At 37.2% G+C, this 18,913-nt stretch overlaps 1 protein-coding gene across 1 annotated transcript in view; it reads left to right on the top strand.

Moving 5' to 3' along the window:
• Positions 1-18,913, top strand: part of DDX46 (DEAD-box helicase 46) — a 51,736-nt gene that overhangs the window by 8,333 nt on the left and 24,490 nt on the right. Inside the window, exons 3-12 of the mRNA XM_043983015.1 lie at positions 3,480-3,620; positions 5,106-5,202; positions 6,020-6,185; positions 11,251-11,402; positions 13,309-13,422; positions 14,260-14,425; positions 14,912-15,032; positions 16,100-16,275; positions 17,202-17,323; positions 18,824-18,902. Coding sequence (XP_043838950.1) covers positions 3,480-3,620; positions 5,106-5,202; positions 6,020-6,185; positions 11,251-11,402; positions 13,309-13,422; positions 14,260-14,425; positions 14,912-15,032; positions 16,100-16,275; positions 17,202-17,323; positions 18,824-18,902 — 1,334 coding nt within the window. The remainder of the gene's footprint in view (positions 1-3,479; positions 3,621-5,105; positions 5,203-6,019; positions 6,186-11,250; positions 11,403-13,308; positions 13,423-14,259; positions 14,426-14,911; positions 15,033-16,099; positions 16,276-17,201; positions 17,324-18,823; positions 18,903-18,913) is intronic.

The raw sequence follows: 18,913 nt of genomic DNA, 5'->3' as shown, positions 1-18,913 counted from the left end.
GAGCACTGAGAGGTGAAGTGACTTGTTTAGAGGTGAAATTTTAACCTTGGTTTTCCTGGGCCTAGATTAGGTAAGGAGTTACAAGCTCAAAATATCCCTGTGCATTCTATTACTTGGAGATTCTTTTGGGTTAGTTAGTTCCTATTTTTAGATAAGAAACCTTTAGAAATTTAAGTGTCTTTAGTTATTCACTGCTGATTGGTGAAATAGCACATTAACATATTGTTATTATACTTTGACTCTTCTCCCCTAACCCTTCTTGTTGTCTTGGTTTCCTAAGTTAGAGGAAGGGATTTGTCCACCATCAGGGAACTTTAGAACTTATCCTCCCATAATACCAAGGACTTTATGTAGAATACAGTAATACTAAACTGCTAAATAAGTGGTGGAGACAGAAAGAATTCAGGGAATCTAGAGTAGAAAGAATTTCCCTGTGGTGAAGGGCTCATCAAGAACGTGGAATTTGCTGCTGGTCCTATAAGAAAAGTAAGATTTAGATGGGCAAAATGAAGTAGAGAGACAATGATAAGCATTATTTGTGGGAAGATGGTCAAGAGAACTGTGTTCCAAAAGAGACTGTCTAGCCCTCACCAACTACAAGTATTTTCTCCATTGTCCAAATTTCTCAGAGCACTTTGTTTTTATCATAGCCTACCTTTTATCGTTCTTATCTGTATACCTGTCTTATCTCTCTGTTAGTGTCTAATGTCCTTGAGTGCTTTATATCCCCTTTGTCAGGCTTTGTGTTTCCTAGGTACTTAATAGATGCTTTTTGAAGAAATCCTACTGATATGGCTGCCCTCATGCTTACACTACTCCCTCCCCCCCCCTTTTCCCATTTTTCCATATGAGTAGATTCAGTTAAGTCTAACAAACATTTACTCAGTGTCTTACTGAGTAAATTACATTGTAACATAATTTATGAGTAAACCTACATTGGTAGATAAGAGACTACCAATGCGGGTCTTTCTTAGAAACTTGGTGGGGTTTTTTGTTTGTTTTGTTTTGTTTTTGTGAGGCATTTGGGGTTAAGTGACTTGCTCAGGGTCGCACAGCTAGTAAGTGTTAAGTGTCTGAGGCTGGATTTGAACTCAGGTCCTCCTGAATCCAGGGCTGGTGTTCTATCCACTGTGCCACCTAGCTACCCTGAAGCAACTTGATTTTAATCAGATTTAACTCATGCTGTTGTTCTTTGTTCCTATGTAAGGGTCCTCCTGGAACATGGAGAATATGAATAGTTGTACTTCATTTTCTAGTAGGTTCAGCGTTATGGTTCATTTAGATATTAAAGTGTTATATAAATGTGAGTTATTAGTATAATTAACATTGACATAGTGCTTACTATGTGCCAGGCACTATATTGAGCACTTAAGACTATTATCTCATCTGATTCTCACAACAGGTAAGTACTATTATTATTCCCCTTTTACAGATGAGGAAAACTGAGGCCAACAAGTTAAAGGACTTTCTAGGGTCACACAGCTAGTAAATCTTTGAGGTCAAATTTGAACTTAGATTTTCCTGATTCCAGGTCCTCTATTCACAGCATCACCTAGCAGCCCCCATATTATCTGTCTTTATCAAAGATAATTTTCATTAAATTCTGACAGATATCATATTAATACTTGTATGGCTTTATTTTTCTTGAATAAAATTTGCTAACAATAACAATTTTGTTGCTAACAACCCTGTTAATGTGCTAAGCTTATGCTTTTATATCTTTGCTCTGCAGGTCTGCTTCTAGGCCTCTCTCAATTTTTCTTCCCCAAAAAGGTCAACATGACCTGCATACCTGGAGCCAGTTTAATTTTCTGACTGAATCATCATGTTGTTACTTCCTTTCCTGTACTTTCCAAAATCTATAACTTGTCTTCCCTTCTCTTGTCATTGACAAGATTTGTCATTGATTTGCCATAGGATCCCTTCCTTAATTCCTTAACATTAGAACTGTAATAAGCATGATGATAATGCTGTTGATGTTGTTGAGGAGGAGGAGCAATTTTTTGTTGTTGTTTGTTTTTTTTGTGAGGCAGTCAGGGTTAAGTGACTTGCCCAGGGTCACACAGCTAGTAAATGTCAAGCATCTGAGGCCAAATTTGAACTCAGGTCCTTCTGAATCCAGGATTGGTGCTCTATCCACTGCGCCACCTAGCTGCCCCAGGAGGAGCAATTTTTTTAGATACTTCTTGACTGTGACTAGGAAAATAGGATCATGTTGGGGTTTTTTTCTTGACTAGTTGCTTAAAATATATAATGAGTTAGCTTTTTTAACTTGCTCATACTCATGATACTCACTAATACTCATTAAAGGAAAGGGAAGGGGGCTGGATCTGTGATTTCACTGGTGTAGGGAATCTCCTGAGATGAAGAAGTTTCCTTGACTAATGCAGGTTTCTCTGTCACCTAGTCCTTTTTTTTTTTTTTTTTTTGTGAGGCAATTGGGATTAAGTGACTTGCCCAAAGTCACACAGCTAGTAAGTGTTAAGTGTCTGAGGCCGGATTTGAACTCAGGTACTCCTGACTCCAGGACTGTGCCACCTACCTGCCCCTGTCACCTAGTCTTTAAGATTTGTTTAGAGCACTGAAAAGTTAAGTAACTTGCCGAAGGTCACACATCTAGGATATGACAATGACAGCAGTCAGTAAGCTTTTTGTTTTTTGTTTTTGTTTTTTGCCGAGCAATGAGGGCTAAGTGACTTGCCCAGGGTCACACAGCTAGTAAGTTATTACTGTGATTTTTTTCCCCTAGGGCAATGAGGGTTAAGTGACTTGCCCAGGGTCACACAGCTAGTAAGTGTCAAGTGGCTGAGGCTGGATTTGAGCTCAGGTCTTCCTGAATCCAGGGCCAGTGCTCTATCCACTGTGCCACCTAGCTGCCCCCTATTACTGATTTTTGAATCACTTTTTGGGGGGTGGGGGAGGCAGGGCAATGAAGGTTAAGTGACTTGGCCAGGGTCACACAGGTAGTAAGTGTCAAGTGTCTGAGGCTGGATTTGAACTCGTCCTCCTGAATCCAGGGCTGGTGCTTTATTCACTGCACCACCTAGCTGCCCCAGTCAGTAAGTTTTTATTAATTATTTACTGTCTGCCTGACTCTGTGCTAAGGGCTACAAAGGCAAAAAAAAAAAAAAAGCCCCACAATCCTTGCTTTCAAGGAACTCAGAGTCTGAGGGAGACTGCATGCAAACATATCAATTAATAAACATTTATTAAGTGTCTACTTGATGCTTTATACTGTGCTAAACTGTTGAATATAAAAACAAAGCCAAAATACAGTTCCTGCCCTTAAGGATCTCATAATCTAATCAGAGACAGTCCTTGAACCCAGGCTTGTGTTCTTGCTTTGAGGCCAGCTCTCTTTCCCATTTGCTAAGCCTTCTCTTAATCATTACAGATTTAATAGAATTGTGAAAAAGAGATCTGAAGTAAGCATAGGTTTCAAATGACAATGCTAAATTGTTGACTTTTCCCTTTCTTAGACGATCAAGAAGTAGAGAGAGAGAGAGAAGCAGAGAGCGGAGACGATCTCGAAGTCGAGACAGGAGACGATCAAGAAGCAGAAGCCGAGGAAGGCGCTCACGATCATCTAGTCCTGGCAAAAATAAGAAAGCAGAGAATAGGTAATAGCAGTATGCAGCAGCATTCTGGGATAGCAACAAGGTCATTTTTGTCATCCCTTTAAAAAAACATTCTGTCCACTCTTTGGGTGATATAGTGTTTTTTTTTTTTGGTGGGGCAATGGGGGTTAAGTGACTTGCCCAGGGTCACACAGCTAGTAAGTGTCAAGTGTCTGGGGCCAGATTTGAACCCAGGTACTCCTGAATCCAGGGCCAGTGCTTTATCCACTGCGCCACCTAGTTGCCCCGTGTCCACTCTTAATAATGTTTACTTTTGCCTCCTATCAACAAAATATTAATATTAAAAAATGTAAATAATAACAAAAGAAAATACAAAAAGACTATATTGACATAATAAAAACAAAAAATTGATTGAAAATGGTTATACATGTAATCATATGCTTTTTAAAATTTTCCATTTATTAAGTAAACCAAGCATATTATGTATTAACATGAATTTTGTTGTATTTATTTACATAGTTGCATTCAGTGCATATTTTTGGTTCTTTTATCTCGTCTCATATTTTCCCATATTTCTTTGAATTTTTAATATTTGTTGTTAGCTAATTTTTATTATATTCATATGCTGTCATTTTTCAGCTGTTTTACTAATCATTGAATACATAGTTTGTTTTCAGCTTTTTTTCATTACAAATACTGCTATTGGAAATATTTTTCTATGATAAGTCCTTTTTTCCCCATGTCAGGAGAGTTTAGACCAAATAGTGGAATTGCAGGGTTACAGGGTGTTAGCACTTTCATGGCAGTTATTGGATAATTCCTTTTTGTTTTCCAAAATGATTGAACCAGCAACCAGGAACTAGTTTTGACTTAAAATCAAATGACTCTTCTGTGCCATCCAACACCTGACAAAAAGGAGATTTACTTAGGATTAGCATGGAGAGGATACCCAGCAAGGATACAAAGCAGTGCCATGTAGACACAGCCTCCCTTGAAACATATTTGGTCAGAATGTCTTGGGATCAGATGATGTGATGACTCTTGCAGCAGTAGGATATCCATCAAATATGAGAGTAATTGACTTTATAATGGGCCAGCATAAAAGCTCCTGGCAAACTGGGAACCTGCATCAGCGATTATAACTAATCTGGATGAATCAAGTAAAAGTAGTTTACCTCATGTAGTATAGACTGTAGTTGATATTGCTTCTACTACAGTATGCCTTTTATTTTTCTTTGTTAAGATGATTGACCTTTAATTATATACATTAAAAAAAATTATATACATTTGATATACATAGATCCATCACTTTTAATCCTTTTTGCCTACATAATTAATGTATTTGGTAGACAAAGACTTTCATTTCTGAAAAGAAGATTGTAAAAACTTTGGTTTCGTCCTTTGAATTATATTATCTTTACTTAACTACTTGGAAATTTGATATATAAACATGTGAAAGCGTTTTCATCTTAATGGCCCAAAAAGCATACAGTTGGTCTCAGATAAATATGTCTTCTCTTTCTTCAGGTCAAGGTCTAAAGAGAAAACAGATGGTATAGATGTTTCCAAAGACAAGAAAAAAGAAAAAGATGACAAGGAAGAAGAAAAGGAAAAAGATGTTAGCGTACGTATACTAACTTAGAACCAAAAAATGTTATTAAACTGTTTCCAGAATGGTAAGACAAAATAAAGTAGAATTTGTTTTTCACTTTTGCACAGAGAAATTAAAAAATTTAGAACCATAACTTATTTTAGTTGGGTATCACAAAGATCACAGGAACACAGCTATAGAGCTGGAAGGACCTTACAAGTAATTTAATCTAGCCCTCTCGTTTTACAGATGAGGGAACTGAGTCTCAGAGAGACTAAGTGACTTGTCTAGGACCACAAAGGTAGCAAATGGGACAAATGGGTTTGAAACGCAGGTCTTTTCATTTCAGGTCAGTGCTCTTTTATGTTTTAGCATCTGGTAACTTCTGAGTACTTTAATGGTGATATGCTTCTTCTTTTCAGAAGTAATCATAGTTACCTGATGTAAGAAACTCTAGTACTGAGTTAGTTTTGTAGTTGGATAGATGATATGATTGAAAACTTCATTTTCATTATATGGATAATTGTGGTTTACTCACAGCTTTGTAGTGGGAAAATAGAGCTTTTTGTGGAAGCAACATGAGAAGAATGCATACCTCATAGAGTATGATTCAAATTTGAATTTAGGTGAAACAGCTCTGCTAAATTTCTTTGAACTTTAAAGTCAAATTCCTCAGTGGAAGAGACTTTTAAAAAAACTACTAATTTAATTTAGTGTGGAAAACGTGCTCCTGATGTATACTTAGCAGTTTACTTGTAGATATCAGTGTGTATCAATATTTTTCTTATGTTGTGAACTCATTTGGTATATGTCACAATGAAACATAATTATCAACTCTTTTCTATTTTAGAACTTTGACCAGAATAAGTTGGAAGAGGAAATGAGAAAGCGGAAAGAGAGAGTGGAAAAATGGAGGGAAGAACAGCGTAAAAAGGCAATGGAAAATATAGGAGAACTGAAAAAAGAAATTGAAGAGATGAAGCAGGGGAAAAAATGGAGTCTTGAAGATGATGATGGTATATTCTTAGTTTGCTGGCTTAACAGCTGATTCGTGAATCAAATCAGGAAAACATTAAGAGCTTACTATGTGCTAGGCACTATGCTAAGCACCTGACATACTAAGACAAAAATGAAAGTCTGTTTTCCAAGTAACTTATATTTTATTGAGGGAGATATATGCAAAATAGGATAATTTGGGGGTGTGGAAGAGAGTGCTAGCAGTTAGGGGAAATCAAGAAAACTTCGTGTAGAGAGTGGTGCTTAAGCTGAGCTTGAAAGAAGTGAGAGATTCTAAGAGTACATTCCAACATGCAACTTTTGCAAAGATGTAGATAAGGAAAATGGAGTGTGATATATGAGGCACAGCAGGAAGGCCTATTTGGCTGAATGGGAGGGTGTATGAAGGGGAGTACTGTATAAATAAGATTGGAAAAGTAGCTTGGAACTGGGTTGTTGCCAGAGAAATTGGTCTTTGATGCTGGAGGTTATGGAGAGCCATTGGAGTTTATTAAATGGGAAGGACATTACAGATCTATATGGAGATTGGATTGGAAAAGGCAGGAAGATCAGTTAGCATTGGCTATTGCAGTATTGCTGTCATGAAGTGATGGTGTCCTGAACTAGGATGATGACTTTATGAGAAGAGTGTGTGGAAGTTGGGGGTGGGGAGAAATGGATACAAGCAGTGTTGTGGAGGAAGAATGGACAGGACTTAATAATTGATTGGATATATAGGGTGGAGGTTAGCAAGTGAGTTGAGGAATCAAGCTGAGGTTTGTACCTGTATGAATAGAAGGAAGGTAGTGCTATCAACAGAAATATCAAGAGTTCAGAGGAGAGATGTGTTTGTGGGGAAAGATAATCAGTTCTGTCTTAGACATCATGGGTTGGAGATGCCTGTGGGACATCTAGTTCAGAATGTACAACATGCATTTGTTGATGGAGGACTAGAACTCCAAGGAGAAACAGGCTGACTATATAAAGTTGTGTACATAGAAATGCTAATTAAATCCATAACGGCTGATGAGATCACCAGAATAGGGCATAGAGAAGAGGAGGACCTCAGACAAAGCTTTGAGCTTTGAGTTCAGGAGGCGTGATGCGGATAACCTAGGAAAGGAGATTAAGATGTTAGCAATCCAACTGTGATGCTTAGCTCTTCTCAGCAATAAAATGATCTAAGACAATGCCAAAAGACTTATAGTGGAAAATACTCTCCACATTTAGAAAAGGAGCTATGGAGTCTGAATGTAGATCGAAGCATACTATTTTCACTTTTGTTGTTGCTTTTTTGTTATTGTTCTTGTTTATTCTTGTTTTCTTTTTTTTTTTCGTTTGTTCTGATTCTTCTCTTACACCATGATTGTGATGTATAACCTATATCAGATTTTTTGTTGGCCTTGGGAGGGGGGAAGGAAGGGAGGGTGGGAAAAGAATTTGGAACTCCAAAAATATCTTTACTTGTAATTAGGAAAAAAATTTAAATTAAATTTAAAAAATAAAAGATGTTATCAGTCAGGGTAGGAGGAGATTCAGAAGATAATATTGTAATAAAAAGTATTCTGGGGCAGCTAGGTGGTGCAGTGGATAAAGCACTGGCCCTGGATTCAGGAGTACCTGAGTTCAAATCCGGCCTCAGACACTTAACCCTTACTAGCTGTGTGACCCTGGGCAAGTCACTTAACCCCAATTGCCTTACAAAAAAAAAAAAAGTATTCTGAAGAGAGAATGTGGTCCATAGTGTCAAATATTGTAGAGAGATGAAGGATGATTGAGGAACAACGATCAGATTTAAAAATTTAAGAGACTGTTGGTAACTTTGGAGAGTTTTGGGTCACAGAGCTAAAAGGATCTTTAGAGAATATGCCAACTGCCTCATTTTACAAATGAAGAAACTGGAACCTAGATGTAGGTTAAGTGACTTATCCAAGGTCACACATCACTGTTTCATTGAGCAACGCCATACATGTTTTCCAAAGAAACAAAGGGGGGGAATGTGGTAAAAATTATTTGTGGTAAAGGTTAATATTGCAGTTTTTAGCTGACTCATTTGGGAGGGGCCACATCTGGCCCACCCTGAAGTTACATATGCTACTGAGGTCAGAAGGAGAACTCTCCATAGGCAGTTTTTGAAGGACCTCCCCTTTTGGGGGAGGAAAGATTGAATGCTCCCTGAAGGGAGGTGGAGGGCGCTTCTGGAACACTTGGTTTTCTCCCCTGGGGGTGATGTGAGTTCACTCTGTCTCTGGCATCTGTTTTCCTTGGTGGCACGAGCAACTGTAGACTGTCCAGGTGTTGGTGAGTTAATTACAGAAAACCCTAAATTCCTTTAAACTACCTTAATTGGAAATGGTTTGAGGATTGAATAGGTTGTTTAGAGTTAAGAGTCTTTATCCGTATTTCTATTTTCCTATTTCCTTATCTTTGATTTTTATTAGTTCCACCTTTGTTGTTTAATTAATTCCCAATTAATAAAATATGATCCTTTTGTGAATTAAAGCTTAAAGGCTCCTTTCTTATTGGCCTGGGAGAAATATCTAAAAAGAGCAGTTCAGAGGGGAGGATGAACCTAAAAGGTGCCTCATATTTCTGGGACCCCAATATTAAGGCGAGTCAACCAAATAATGCTCCATATATCAAATTTTGGCCCTCACATCACTAATGAAATTTGAATTTAGCCCCTCTGATTGTGAAGCCAGTGCAGCAGAGAGCAATTTTAGTTGAATTATGAGGTTAGAAGCCAGATACAAATGAGAGAAAAGGAAGTTCAGGCAATTAGATTAAACTACTTTAGAAGTTTGGCAGTGAAAGGGATAAAATAAACTAATAGCTTCATAGGATGGTAAGTTCAAATGAGGGCTTTTTATAAATCAGGTAGAAGGAAATATGTAGGTAGCAGGGAAAGACTCATTAGAAATGGGGAGATTAAAGATTAGAGGGAGGGGGAAGATTATTAGAGAATCTGCTGGAGGAGATGGAAAAGGATGCAGTCAGGGTTACATGTGGAGGGTTTAGCCTTTAGGCCACCTCAGGTGCTGGAGTAAGGGTTGAAAAGAATGTTGATGTCAAAGGATTTTAAAATGTAGGTGAGAAATGAGGAGGTTCACAGTAAATCGCCTATTTTCTGAGTAAAATATGAAGCAAGGTCCTCAATTGATAGGATGAGAAGAGGGGTTGATTTATGAGGTTTGAGGATAGGAGATATTTTGCAGGAGCCACTTTAAGTGACTGAAGTAAAAACATTTCACTTCTTTAGTGAAGAAAAACAGTCAACAGTAGATGACGTAAATTTGTACTGAACCAAGTCAGTGCAGTGTGAGTAGGAAGAGAGGAGGCTTGGAGCAGAGTTGTAATTTGACAGGGTATGAGTGGTGACAGGACAAGAGGGTTTGAGATTTAAGAGGAGAGGAGAGGGGGCAGCTAGGTGGCTCAACGGATAAAGCATTGGCCCTGGATTCAGGAGGACCTGAGTTCAAATCTGGCCTCAGACTCTTGACACTAGCTGTGTGACCTTGGGCAAGTCACTTAACCCTCATTGTCCTGCCCCCACCCCCCACCCCCCCAAAAAAAAAGAAGACGTAGAAGAGAGTTGTCATGTTTGTTGAACTGTTAATGCTGGTGTCCAGCAGGGAAAAAAGTGAAACCAGAGTAGTACCAATTGATTTTGGATTAAATCTACCTTTAATATTATAGATACATTCAATATTGCTTCTTGAATACTTTTTCTTAAGGTCACTTTTTAGGGATAGGGCAAGTCCAAGATGGGGAAGGCAAAGCAAATAATATAGAATCAAGTTCAAGGGTAAACTACTTGTGATACCTGTTCCAAAAGTTGGATGTAGGATAATTTTCAGTGATATACAATCTAGTTGCTGCTACTGGGGAAATTGCTAGCTAAAATACTTTGTCAAATCCAATTCTCTTTCCTTGTTCCTCTTGAACAGTGATGATGATATAAATGGTTAAATATACACATTTGCTAAGCATGTGCTATATGCCAAACACTGCAGTGTGTTTGTAAGCACTGGACAACTTTGCTCCTATTCAGGCTGTTTTTAGCCTTTTTCGTTGTTTATGAGCCTTCTTCTTCTTATGTTATTTTTGATATTATGTTACATACATACATGGTTCTTTTTCAACTTTTACAACCTCTTGCTTTTAGTGATTCCTCTTCCTACCCATCCTTAACTGCAGGCATTTCTGAAGGTTCAGTCTATCAACGTTTTCTCTCTTGGAGAGTTATTAATTCTCACTGTTTTTTTCTTTTTCTTTTTTTTTTGCGGGGCAATAGGGGTTAAGTGACTTGCCCAAGGTCACACAGCTAGTAAGTGTCAAGTGTCTGAGGCCGGATTTGAACTCGGGTACTCTTGAATCCAGGGCCAGCGCTTTAACCACTGTGCCATCTAGCTGCCCCCATTCTCACTGTTTCTTTACCCTGTGCTAACCTAATTATCTATCTTTCTTTCTTTCTTTTTTTTTTTTTGGTGAGGCAATTGGGGTTAAGTGACTTGCCTAGGATCACACAGCTAGTAAGTGTTGTCTGAGGCCGGATTTGAACTCAGGTACTCCTGACTCCAGGGCCGGTGCTCTATCCACTGCACCACCTAGCTGCCCCTAATTATCTATCTTTCAATGTCACTCCTCTCATTTATATTCTAGTCCCACATTTCTGGCTGCTTACTGGATAATAATCATAATTGTTGACATTTTTATAATACTTTAAGGTATGCAAAGTTGACTTATTTGTTCCTCATTGAATCATTGTGAGCTAGATAAAACTGAATCTTTCCTCCCCCCCGCTTTCTTCCAACTCCCCTATCTCTCTCTCTCTCTTTTTTTTTTTTTGGCGGGGCAATGGGGGTTAAGTCACTTGCCCAGGGTCACACAGCTAGTAAGTGTCAAAGTGTCTGAGGCCGGATTTGAACTCAGGTACTCCTGAATCCAGGGCCGGTGCTTTATCCACTGCGCCACCTAGCTGCCCTTCCTTATCTCTCTTAATTATATCACCTTTGTTGTCACTCAGGTCTGAATCAAATGAAGAGGAAAAATACAAATCTGTATGTACATATTCTCTTGTTTTAGATGATGAAGAAGAACCTGCAGAAGGGGAAAAGGAAGGGAATGAAATTGAGGATGAAGAATTAGATCCATTAGATGCATACATGGAGGAAGTCAAAGAGGAGGTCAAGAAATTTAATATGAGGAGTGTTAAAGGTGGTGGTGGAAGCGAGAAGGTAAATCATGTCATTTTTGTTACTTTTTGTTTGGTCTTTTTAAGAAAAAATTTGCGTCTCTGGAGACTTCCAAGAAGATGGAAGAATGAAAGACTATAAAAGAATCTAGTCCTTAGTATCTTCATTAAAAACAGCAGAAACACCAAAAGAAAATAAAGTGCTCAAAGGAACTTATTTTTTAGGGGCACAAATGTTCAGAGAAATGAACAAACATGTAAGTTTCATGACAGTGAAAAAAATATTTTGAATTTAAGAAAACTGGAGGCAGTGAAACCAGAAGAAAAATATACTCAAACTACATGGACAAGAGCACTAGTAATGAAACTAGAATTTCCTTAGGACACATGAAAGATGTGCACAAAGAATTTGAAGGAAGAAATGAAATTAGCAAAAATATATAATGAATAAGGAACTGAGTACAACTAAAGTCAGGACAGATAGATGGTAGGATTAAACCATTTGGTAACATCTGTGGAAAATAGAAATAATTACTAAATTTCAAACTATTTTATGTAAAGCAGTAATCATTAACAGTTCTATATTTGATATTGTAGAAAAGTTGATCTAGGCAAGTGAACTAGGCAAGTGTTGCCAGCTATGGTCATTGTATTGGTTTGTTTTGCTTAACTTTTACTTCTCTGTTACGAGGGAAAATTTCTTTGGGGGATTGAGGATAGTCATTGAGAATTGACAATTTTCTAGGCATAAAAAATATAAATATAGACTGTAGAAAAAAATTTCTGGAGGACAGAATTATAAAGAAAATAGAAAAATTAGGAAATTAGAAATAGAATTGTAATAAATATAAGCAGAGGTAATTGTGCTTAAAGGCAGAGCAAGAAGAGAAAATTTAATATTTCTTAATCTTCCTTAAAACTGATGATGGAAAGCAGTCAGGCCACTGTATTTCAGGATCACCACAGCGCTAGGTGAATAGTTGGCATTTAATAATTGTTTATTGATTATAAATGTGTAGAAAACTTTCCTAGAAGTATTGAAAAAGTATGATAGATTACAGATGACAAAAGTAATAGATGAGCCTCAAATTTTGTTTTAACATATATGGGTTAGTGATTTTTAAGGTTATATATAATAAGCTACATTTTAAAAATTCTTCTTAACCTGAGATTTTGATTTTGTTATGAACTCTACTATTACTCACTGATGTGGTTTTAAAAAAGTTAGTTTATATTTCACTTTTCCTCTTATCAAAAGTGTCTCATAGGACTGATAAATTGTACAAATACAGTATTGAATAGGGTTGTTTTTTTTACTTATAAGTTAAATATATTTGTACTCTTAACAAAGGCAACATTAAGCTTTTTAAATAATAACACTACATTGTGTAATATTTATTCCATTGTACAAACCAGTAAAAATGCATACACTTATTATTTGATTTATCATTAATTAACTTGCCCACAAACTAAGCTATGTCTATTGAGCTAAACTGGTGTTTAAAATTAGTGTGGGACTGTGATAGACTTGGCTCTTCTCAGCAGTGCAATGATCCAAGACAATTCCAAAAGACTCATGATGGAAAATGTTCTCCATGTCCAGAAAAAAGAACTGTGGATTCTGAATGCAGATTGAACCATACTGTTTCTACTTTTGTTTTTTGTTTTTTGAAGTTTTTCCCTTTTGTTCTGCTGCTTCTTTCACAACACGACTAATGCAGAAATATGTTTAATGTGATTGTACATATATATTCTATATCAGATTGCTTTCTGTCTTGGGGAGGAAGAAAAATTTGAAACTAAAAATCTCATGAAAACAAATGTTGAAAACTATCTTTACATGTAACTGGAAAATAATAAAATACTTTTGCGGTAAAAAATAAAGTTAGCGTGGGGTACTCTGCCACAGGGTTCAATTTTGTGGGAAATGTTTTGTTTCATTGTTTCAGAAATCAGGACCAACTGTTACAAAAGTTGTCACTGTTGTGACAACTAAAAAGGCAACTGTAGAATCTGAAAAGAAGAAAGGAGAACTCATGGAGAATGACCAGGATGCAATGGAGGTAGTTCATCATTCATGTTGACTGAAGTCATTGGGTTCATGATCTTTCATTAGAAAGTATTCATGGAGATGTTTTTACAGAAGCCTTGTCAATAAAATTAGAAAAGAGCTCTACCATCTTATTCTCTGATTATCCAGGGACAGGCTAGCTAAATTTGTAGACAATTTTAGAACAAAGAAAGTGGAAGTCATTATCATTTTTATCATTATTGGCTATTCCAGAGTTTTATGTAAGGAAGAATAAGAAAACTGATGGCTTAATTGAACATTTTGGACTGTGGTTTACTTCATAATGCCAAATCTTATTTTAGTTGTTTGATTTTGCAGCAGAGCGGGATTGGAAAATGCTGTCCAAAAAAATCCCCTACTTTGTTGCTTTTATAGAAGGGAAACGTTAAGTGATGACAGTTGTATCTTAGAACCTAGAGTTAAATATTTTAGGATGAGTTTTAAGACCATTTCCTTTACTGTAGTAAAACAATGCTTGCCAAAACTCCACAGAAAGTTTTAAGACTTTTCCCCTTTTGCACAGCCTTTAAAGGTCTAGAGTATTGGGGCAGCTAGGTGGCGCAGTGGATAGAGCACCGGCCCTGGATTCAGGAGTACCTGAGTTCAAATCTGGCCTCAGACACTTAACACTTACTAGCTGTGTGACCCTGGGCAAGTCACTTAACCTCAGCTGCCTTACTAAAAAAAAAAAAAAAAGGTCTAGAGTATTGTGATTGTTATAAATGCCAAGTTAGAGTTTCCAGGAAGAGGAAAATCAAAGATAATTGGTTTCTAATGGAGAAGAACCATCCTTTTCAAATGAGACGTTTTGTAATTTTCTAATCTATAGTATTCATCAGAAGAGGAAGAAGTTGATCTTCAAACAGCCCTTACAGGCTATCAGACCAAACAGAGGAAGCTCCTAGAACCAGTTGATCATGGAAAAATTGAATATGAACCATATAGAAAAAACTTTTATGTTGAAGTTCCAGAGCTGGCAAAAATGTCTCAAGATGGTAAAATATTTTTGGTGTTGGGGATACTTTGATATTGTTCAAAGAATAGATAATTTCTTGAAAGAAGCAAGAGACTCCCCTGTGTCAAAGAAAATGTTTCCATTGCATTTTTCCTGTCTTGGCTTAAGAACACTAAGAGGGAAAACTGGTGGTACCTTGGTGACATTGGTGGGTCTAGAGATTTCTAGGATAGACTTTATGTTAATTTCTGAAATGGATATTTAGACAAATATTGCATCCTAACTACTGTCTTTGTAAATTGGATTTATAAAGACCTGATCAGGAGTTAGTAGTGGCTGGTGCTCCCTTTCTCTACTGATCTGTATGTCTTTCTCTGTCTCCTCTATGGAATAATCACAGAACTAAGTCAAATAATGAGAGAATATAAAGATTCAGAATGTCCCTGGACCTAATTAAAAATTGTCAAGATACTCCTGTTTATATAGAAAACACTTTACAGTCTTTAATCTAGATTATGTTTTGCAGAGGTGAATATATTTCGGTTGGAAATGGAGGGCATTACAGTCAAGGGAAAAGGCTGCCCCAAACCAATAAAAACTTGGGTCCAGTGTGGAATTTCAATGAAGATATTAAATTCTCTCAAAAAGTAAGTGGGTTATTAAGGAGTTTGTATAAGCAAAATGATAAATCCACATTTTCAGATATTTGGCAATGTTTCTTTTTTTGTTTGTTTTTTTTTTTAAGTGAGGCAATTGGGGTTAAGTGACTTGTCCAGGGTCACATAGCTAGTAAGTGTTGAGTGTCTGAGGCCGGATTTGAACTCAGGTACTCCTGACTCCAGGGCTGGTGCTCTATCCACTGCACCACCTAGCTGCCCGCCCCTATGTTTCTTGTTTTTGTTTTTGTTTTTGTTTTTGCAGGGCTATAGGGGTTAAGTGACTTGCCCAGGGTCACACAGCTAGTAAGTGTCAAGTGTTTGAGGCCGGATTTGAACTCAGGTACTCCTGAATCCAGGGCCAGTGAATTATCCACTGCGCCACCTAGCTGCCCCATATGTTTCTTTTTTTTTTTTTTTTTTTTTTGGTGGGGCAATGGGGGTTAAGTGACTTGCCCAGGGTCACACAGCTAGTAAGCATCAAGTGTCTGAGGCCGGATTTGAACTCAGGTACTCCTGAATCCAGGGCCGGTGCTTTATCCACTGCGCCACCTAGCCGCCCCCATGTTTCTTAATAGTATAGTTTTTCCACATCTATAACTTAACAAATTGCTTTGAGCTGATATGTTAAGTGACTTATCCTTAGTCAAATAATACATTTACGTTAGTAAAAAATCAATACCAACAGTGTTGTCTTAACAACTATGTAAAATTGAGAAACACAGTTTTCATCTTCTAATCAATAAACATTTATTGTATTCAGTTTAAAAAAAAAATTGTTGGGCAGCTAGGTGGCGCAGTGGATAGAGCACCAGCCCTGGAGTCTGGAGTACCTGAGTTCAAATCCGGCCTCAGACACTTAACACTTACTAGCTGTGTGACCCTGGGCAAGTCACTTAACCCCAATTGCCTCACTAAAAACAAAACAAAACAAAAAAACCCAATAAAAAAAATTGTTTTCCCCCCCTCTGGATAGGAGTTTGAAATCTATTGAATTTATAGCAGTATATAGTGAATTGTTATTCTTAACAATATATTCTCTTATTTTTCTTTTCAAGACATGGTTATGAAAAGCCTACACCAATCCAGGCCCAAGCCATACCAGCTATCATGTCTGGACGAGATTTGATTGGCATTGCCAAAACAGGAAGTGGAAAAACAATTGCTTTTCTCTTGCCCATGTTTAGACACATCATGGATCAAAGGGCTTTAGAAGAAGGAGAGGGTCCCATAGGTACAGATTCCTTTTCTTAAAAATCTTTCTAGGTTGTGTTGAGTGTTAACCAGATAAGACCTGTTAAGCTATAATGTTCATAAGTGTGACAATAAAAAATGTCTTTATGTACATTCCCTGTATCAATTTGGCACTTTGGGGCTGATTTCCCCTTACCAGCAGGTGGAGTGAGAATCTTCCGAGCTCTGGAGTGACATCTCAGAAGTACAAAAACAGCCTCTCTCCTGGCACAGCTCAGTTTTTAAACTCTGACTCGGCAGGTAGACTCCTTGTGCATCTATCTGTTTATTTATGTTGAGATTTGTTCTTGGCCAGTATCCATGGATCTATAAACTCGACACAAAACATAAGAGGGAAATTTATTTCCCTTGTATTTTAGCCTTGGAAACATTTAGTGCCGGAATCTTATCATCAAGTCCTCAGAAACAGAATTTTTGGTTCATTTTGTCAGAGATTTTTTTTTTAAACTCCAGTAAGGTTTTGGAAAATTGTATACTTCCTCTCTTGGAAACAGAGGGGAATATGTAGTTCTTCTTTGTCTATAATCCCTCGAAGGTTGTCTCCTGATACAGCATTGTGGATTCTGGCATCACAGTGAGTGACTTAATTTTCTTTTGCTATGGTTTGCACTTGAGACATTTACTTCCATTTTGAACAAGACTTCATATAGGTTGACTGAGGAATTTTTCCCCTCATTTATCTTTCAAGTAGCCTGCTACTTAAGCTGCAGTTAAATTTTATTTTATCCTTTACACAAGCCTCTTACTGTAAACATTTTAAAATTCAGCTTTTAAAGCTGCATAAATACTAAAATGTAGACCATAAATGATCTGAACTGCGTTGGTGAGACTTACATTTACTCTTTAAGAGAATAACATCTTTTAAAAATTTTGGTGGTTAGACTTGTAACATATTTATCTTTTCAGCTGTCATCATGACTCCAACTAGAGAGCTGGCTTTACAGATTACTAAAGAATGTAAGAAGTTTTCCAAGACATTGGGACTTAGAGTTGTATGTGTCTATGGAGGGACAGGAATCAGTGAACAGGTATTGTGAAAGCGTATTAAAAACATCTTTTTTCAACTTACCTGAAAATATTAAGCACTGGTTTCTCTAGCCTTTTCACACTTTTCCTCTCAAGATGTAGAACAGAAGTTATGGCCTTTCTTAGAGAAATGGATTAAGGGTGCTAACCAAACCTAACTCATTGTCTAGGTAAGATCATTGCCTCTCTACCTGTCTGCAGTGTTTTGGAGCCATGTCTCACCTGAGGGCAGTGCTTGAGGAGAATGGTCAGAGAAGGAACTGAGAAGTGGCTTTCACAATATTGGCCCCAAACTATATTTTATATATTATTATTTTCTTTATTCAAGATTACTATAAATGTTCCTTCAAATCATCTGAAGTTCGAGCATGCAGTTCTAGTTTGGACATTTCTTTCACTAGGATTGGAAATAATTCTGAAGTAAAGATAATTGTTTCGTGTGTGTGGAGGGGGGCAGGGAGAGAGGGAAATCATATAAGAGATATTCTTTTCCCATTTTTTGTAATCAGGTTGTTCAGTAAAGTAGATTGGTAATGCTACCACTTCAGGCAGCACTATTTAGTGCTTCATTGATGGCTACTGAAGAATAAGAATGTTAATAATGAAAATAATAGTCCCTCATGCTTTTGTTGTGCTTGACAGTTTCCTGGTAGGTTGGACAACATACTCTTTTGTTGCTTCCTTTTTTTTTTGGCAGGGCAGTGAGGGTTAAGGGACTTGCCCAGGGTCACAGAGGTAGTAAGTGTAAAGTGTTTGAGGCTAGATTTGAACTCGAGTCCTCCTGAATCCAGGGCTGGTGCTTTATCCACTGCACCACCTAGCTGCCCCTCTCTTGTTGATTCTTATAAAAGCTCTGGGAAGTAGGCAGGACAGATATGGTCAATCCTATTTACTTAGGCTTAGAGCAGTGACTTTTCTGAAATGACATGATTAGTAAGTGGCCAAGCTGAAACTAGGTTCACTGACAGTGCTCTTTCCAGGATACTATACTGCCTTCCAGAAAAGATAGTCATAAATAAGATATATAAATGAAATTGATGTTAATTTTAAAATATTCCAAAATGACAGTATTTTCATTTACTTTTATCCTCTAGTGTTTTTGTATATGCAGATAAATATCACTTTACTTGATAACACTTGTTTTTAACTTTTGAACCACTCTTTAAAAATCCATTTGAATAGTCATTTAAATTGTTATTGTCCTGGGTCCTTCTGTGTTTTTGAAGATCAATGGGAAATGAAAATAATTCCTAGTTCTCTTTATAGCTTTGGCCTTGGAGCTACTGGGACATTTGTATAGGATGCTGCCACCCTACTTAAGCTAGATTTTGCTAGGTTAAACTCTAGAGGTTTTGGGAATTGCCTGTCTGCTTTGAGCTTTTGCCTTTAATAGTTTATTTTAAAGAAAGACCAAGTGACATATTTTCAAGACTGTATGAATTCTGCCTAGGAAAGTGCCAGTGCTGAGTGTTAGTTTGTAAATGTATTGTCTTTTTTATTAGATTGCCGAACTGAAACGAGGTGCTGAAATTATTGTTTGTACACCTGGTCGAATGATTGACATGTTAGCAGCTAATAGTGGTGAGTAAGAG

Source organism: Dromiciops gliroides, chromosome 2 (assembly GCF_019393635.1).
Source record: "Dromiciops gliroides isolate mDroGli1 chromosome 2, mDroGli1.pri, whole genome shotgun sequence".
Classification (NCBI taxonomy): domain Eukaryota; kingdom Metazoa; phylum Chordata; class Mammalia; order Microbiotheria; family Microbiotheriidae; genus Dromiciops; species Dromiciops gliroides.
Note: the sequence above shows the minus strand (reverse complement) of the source record. Positions and strands in the feature narration are given on the sequence as shown.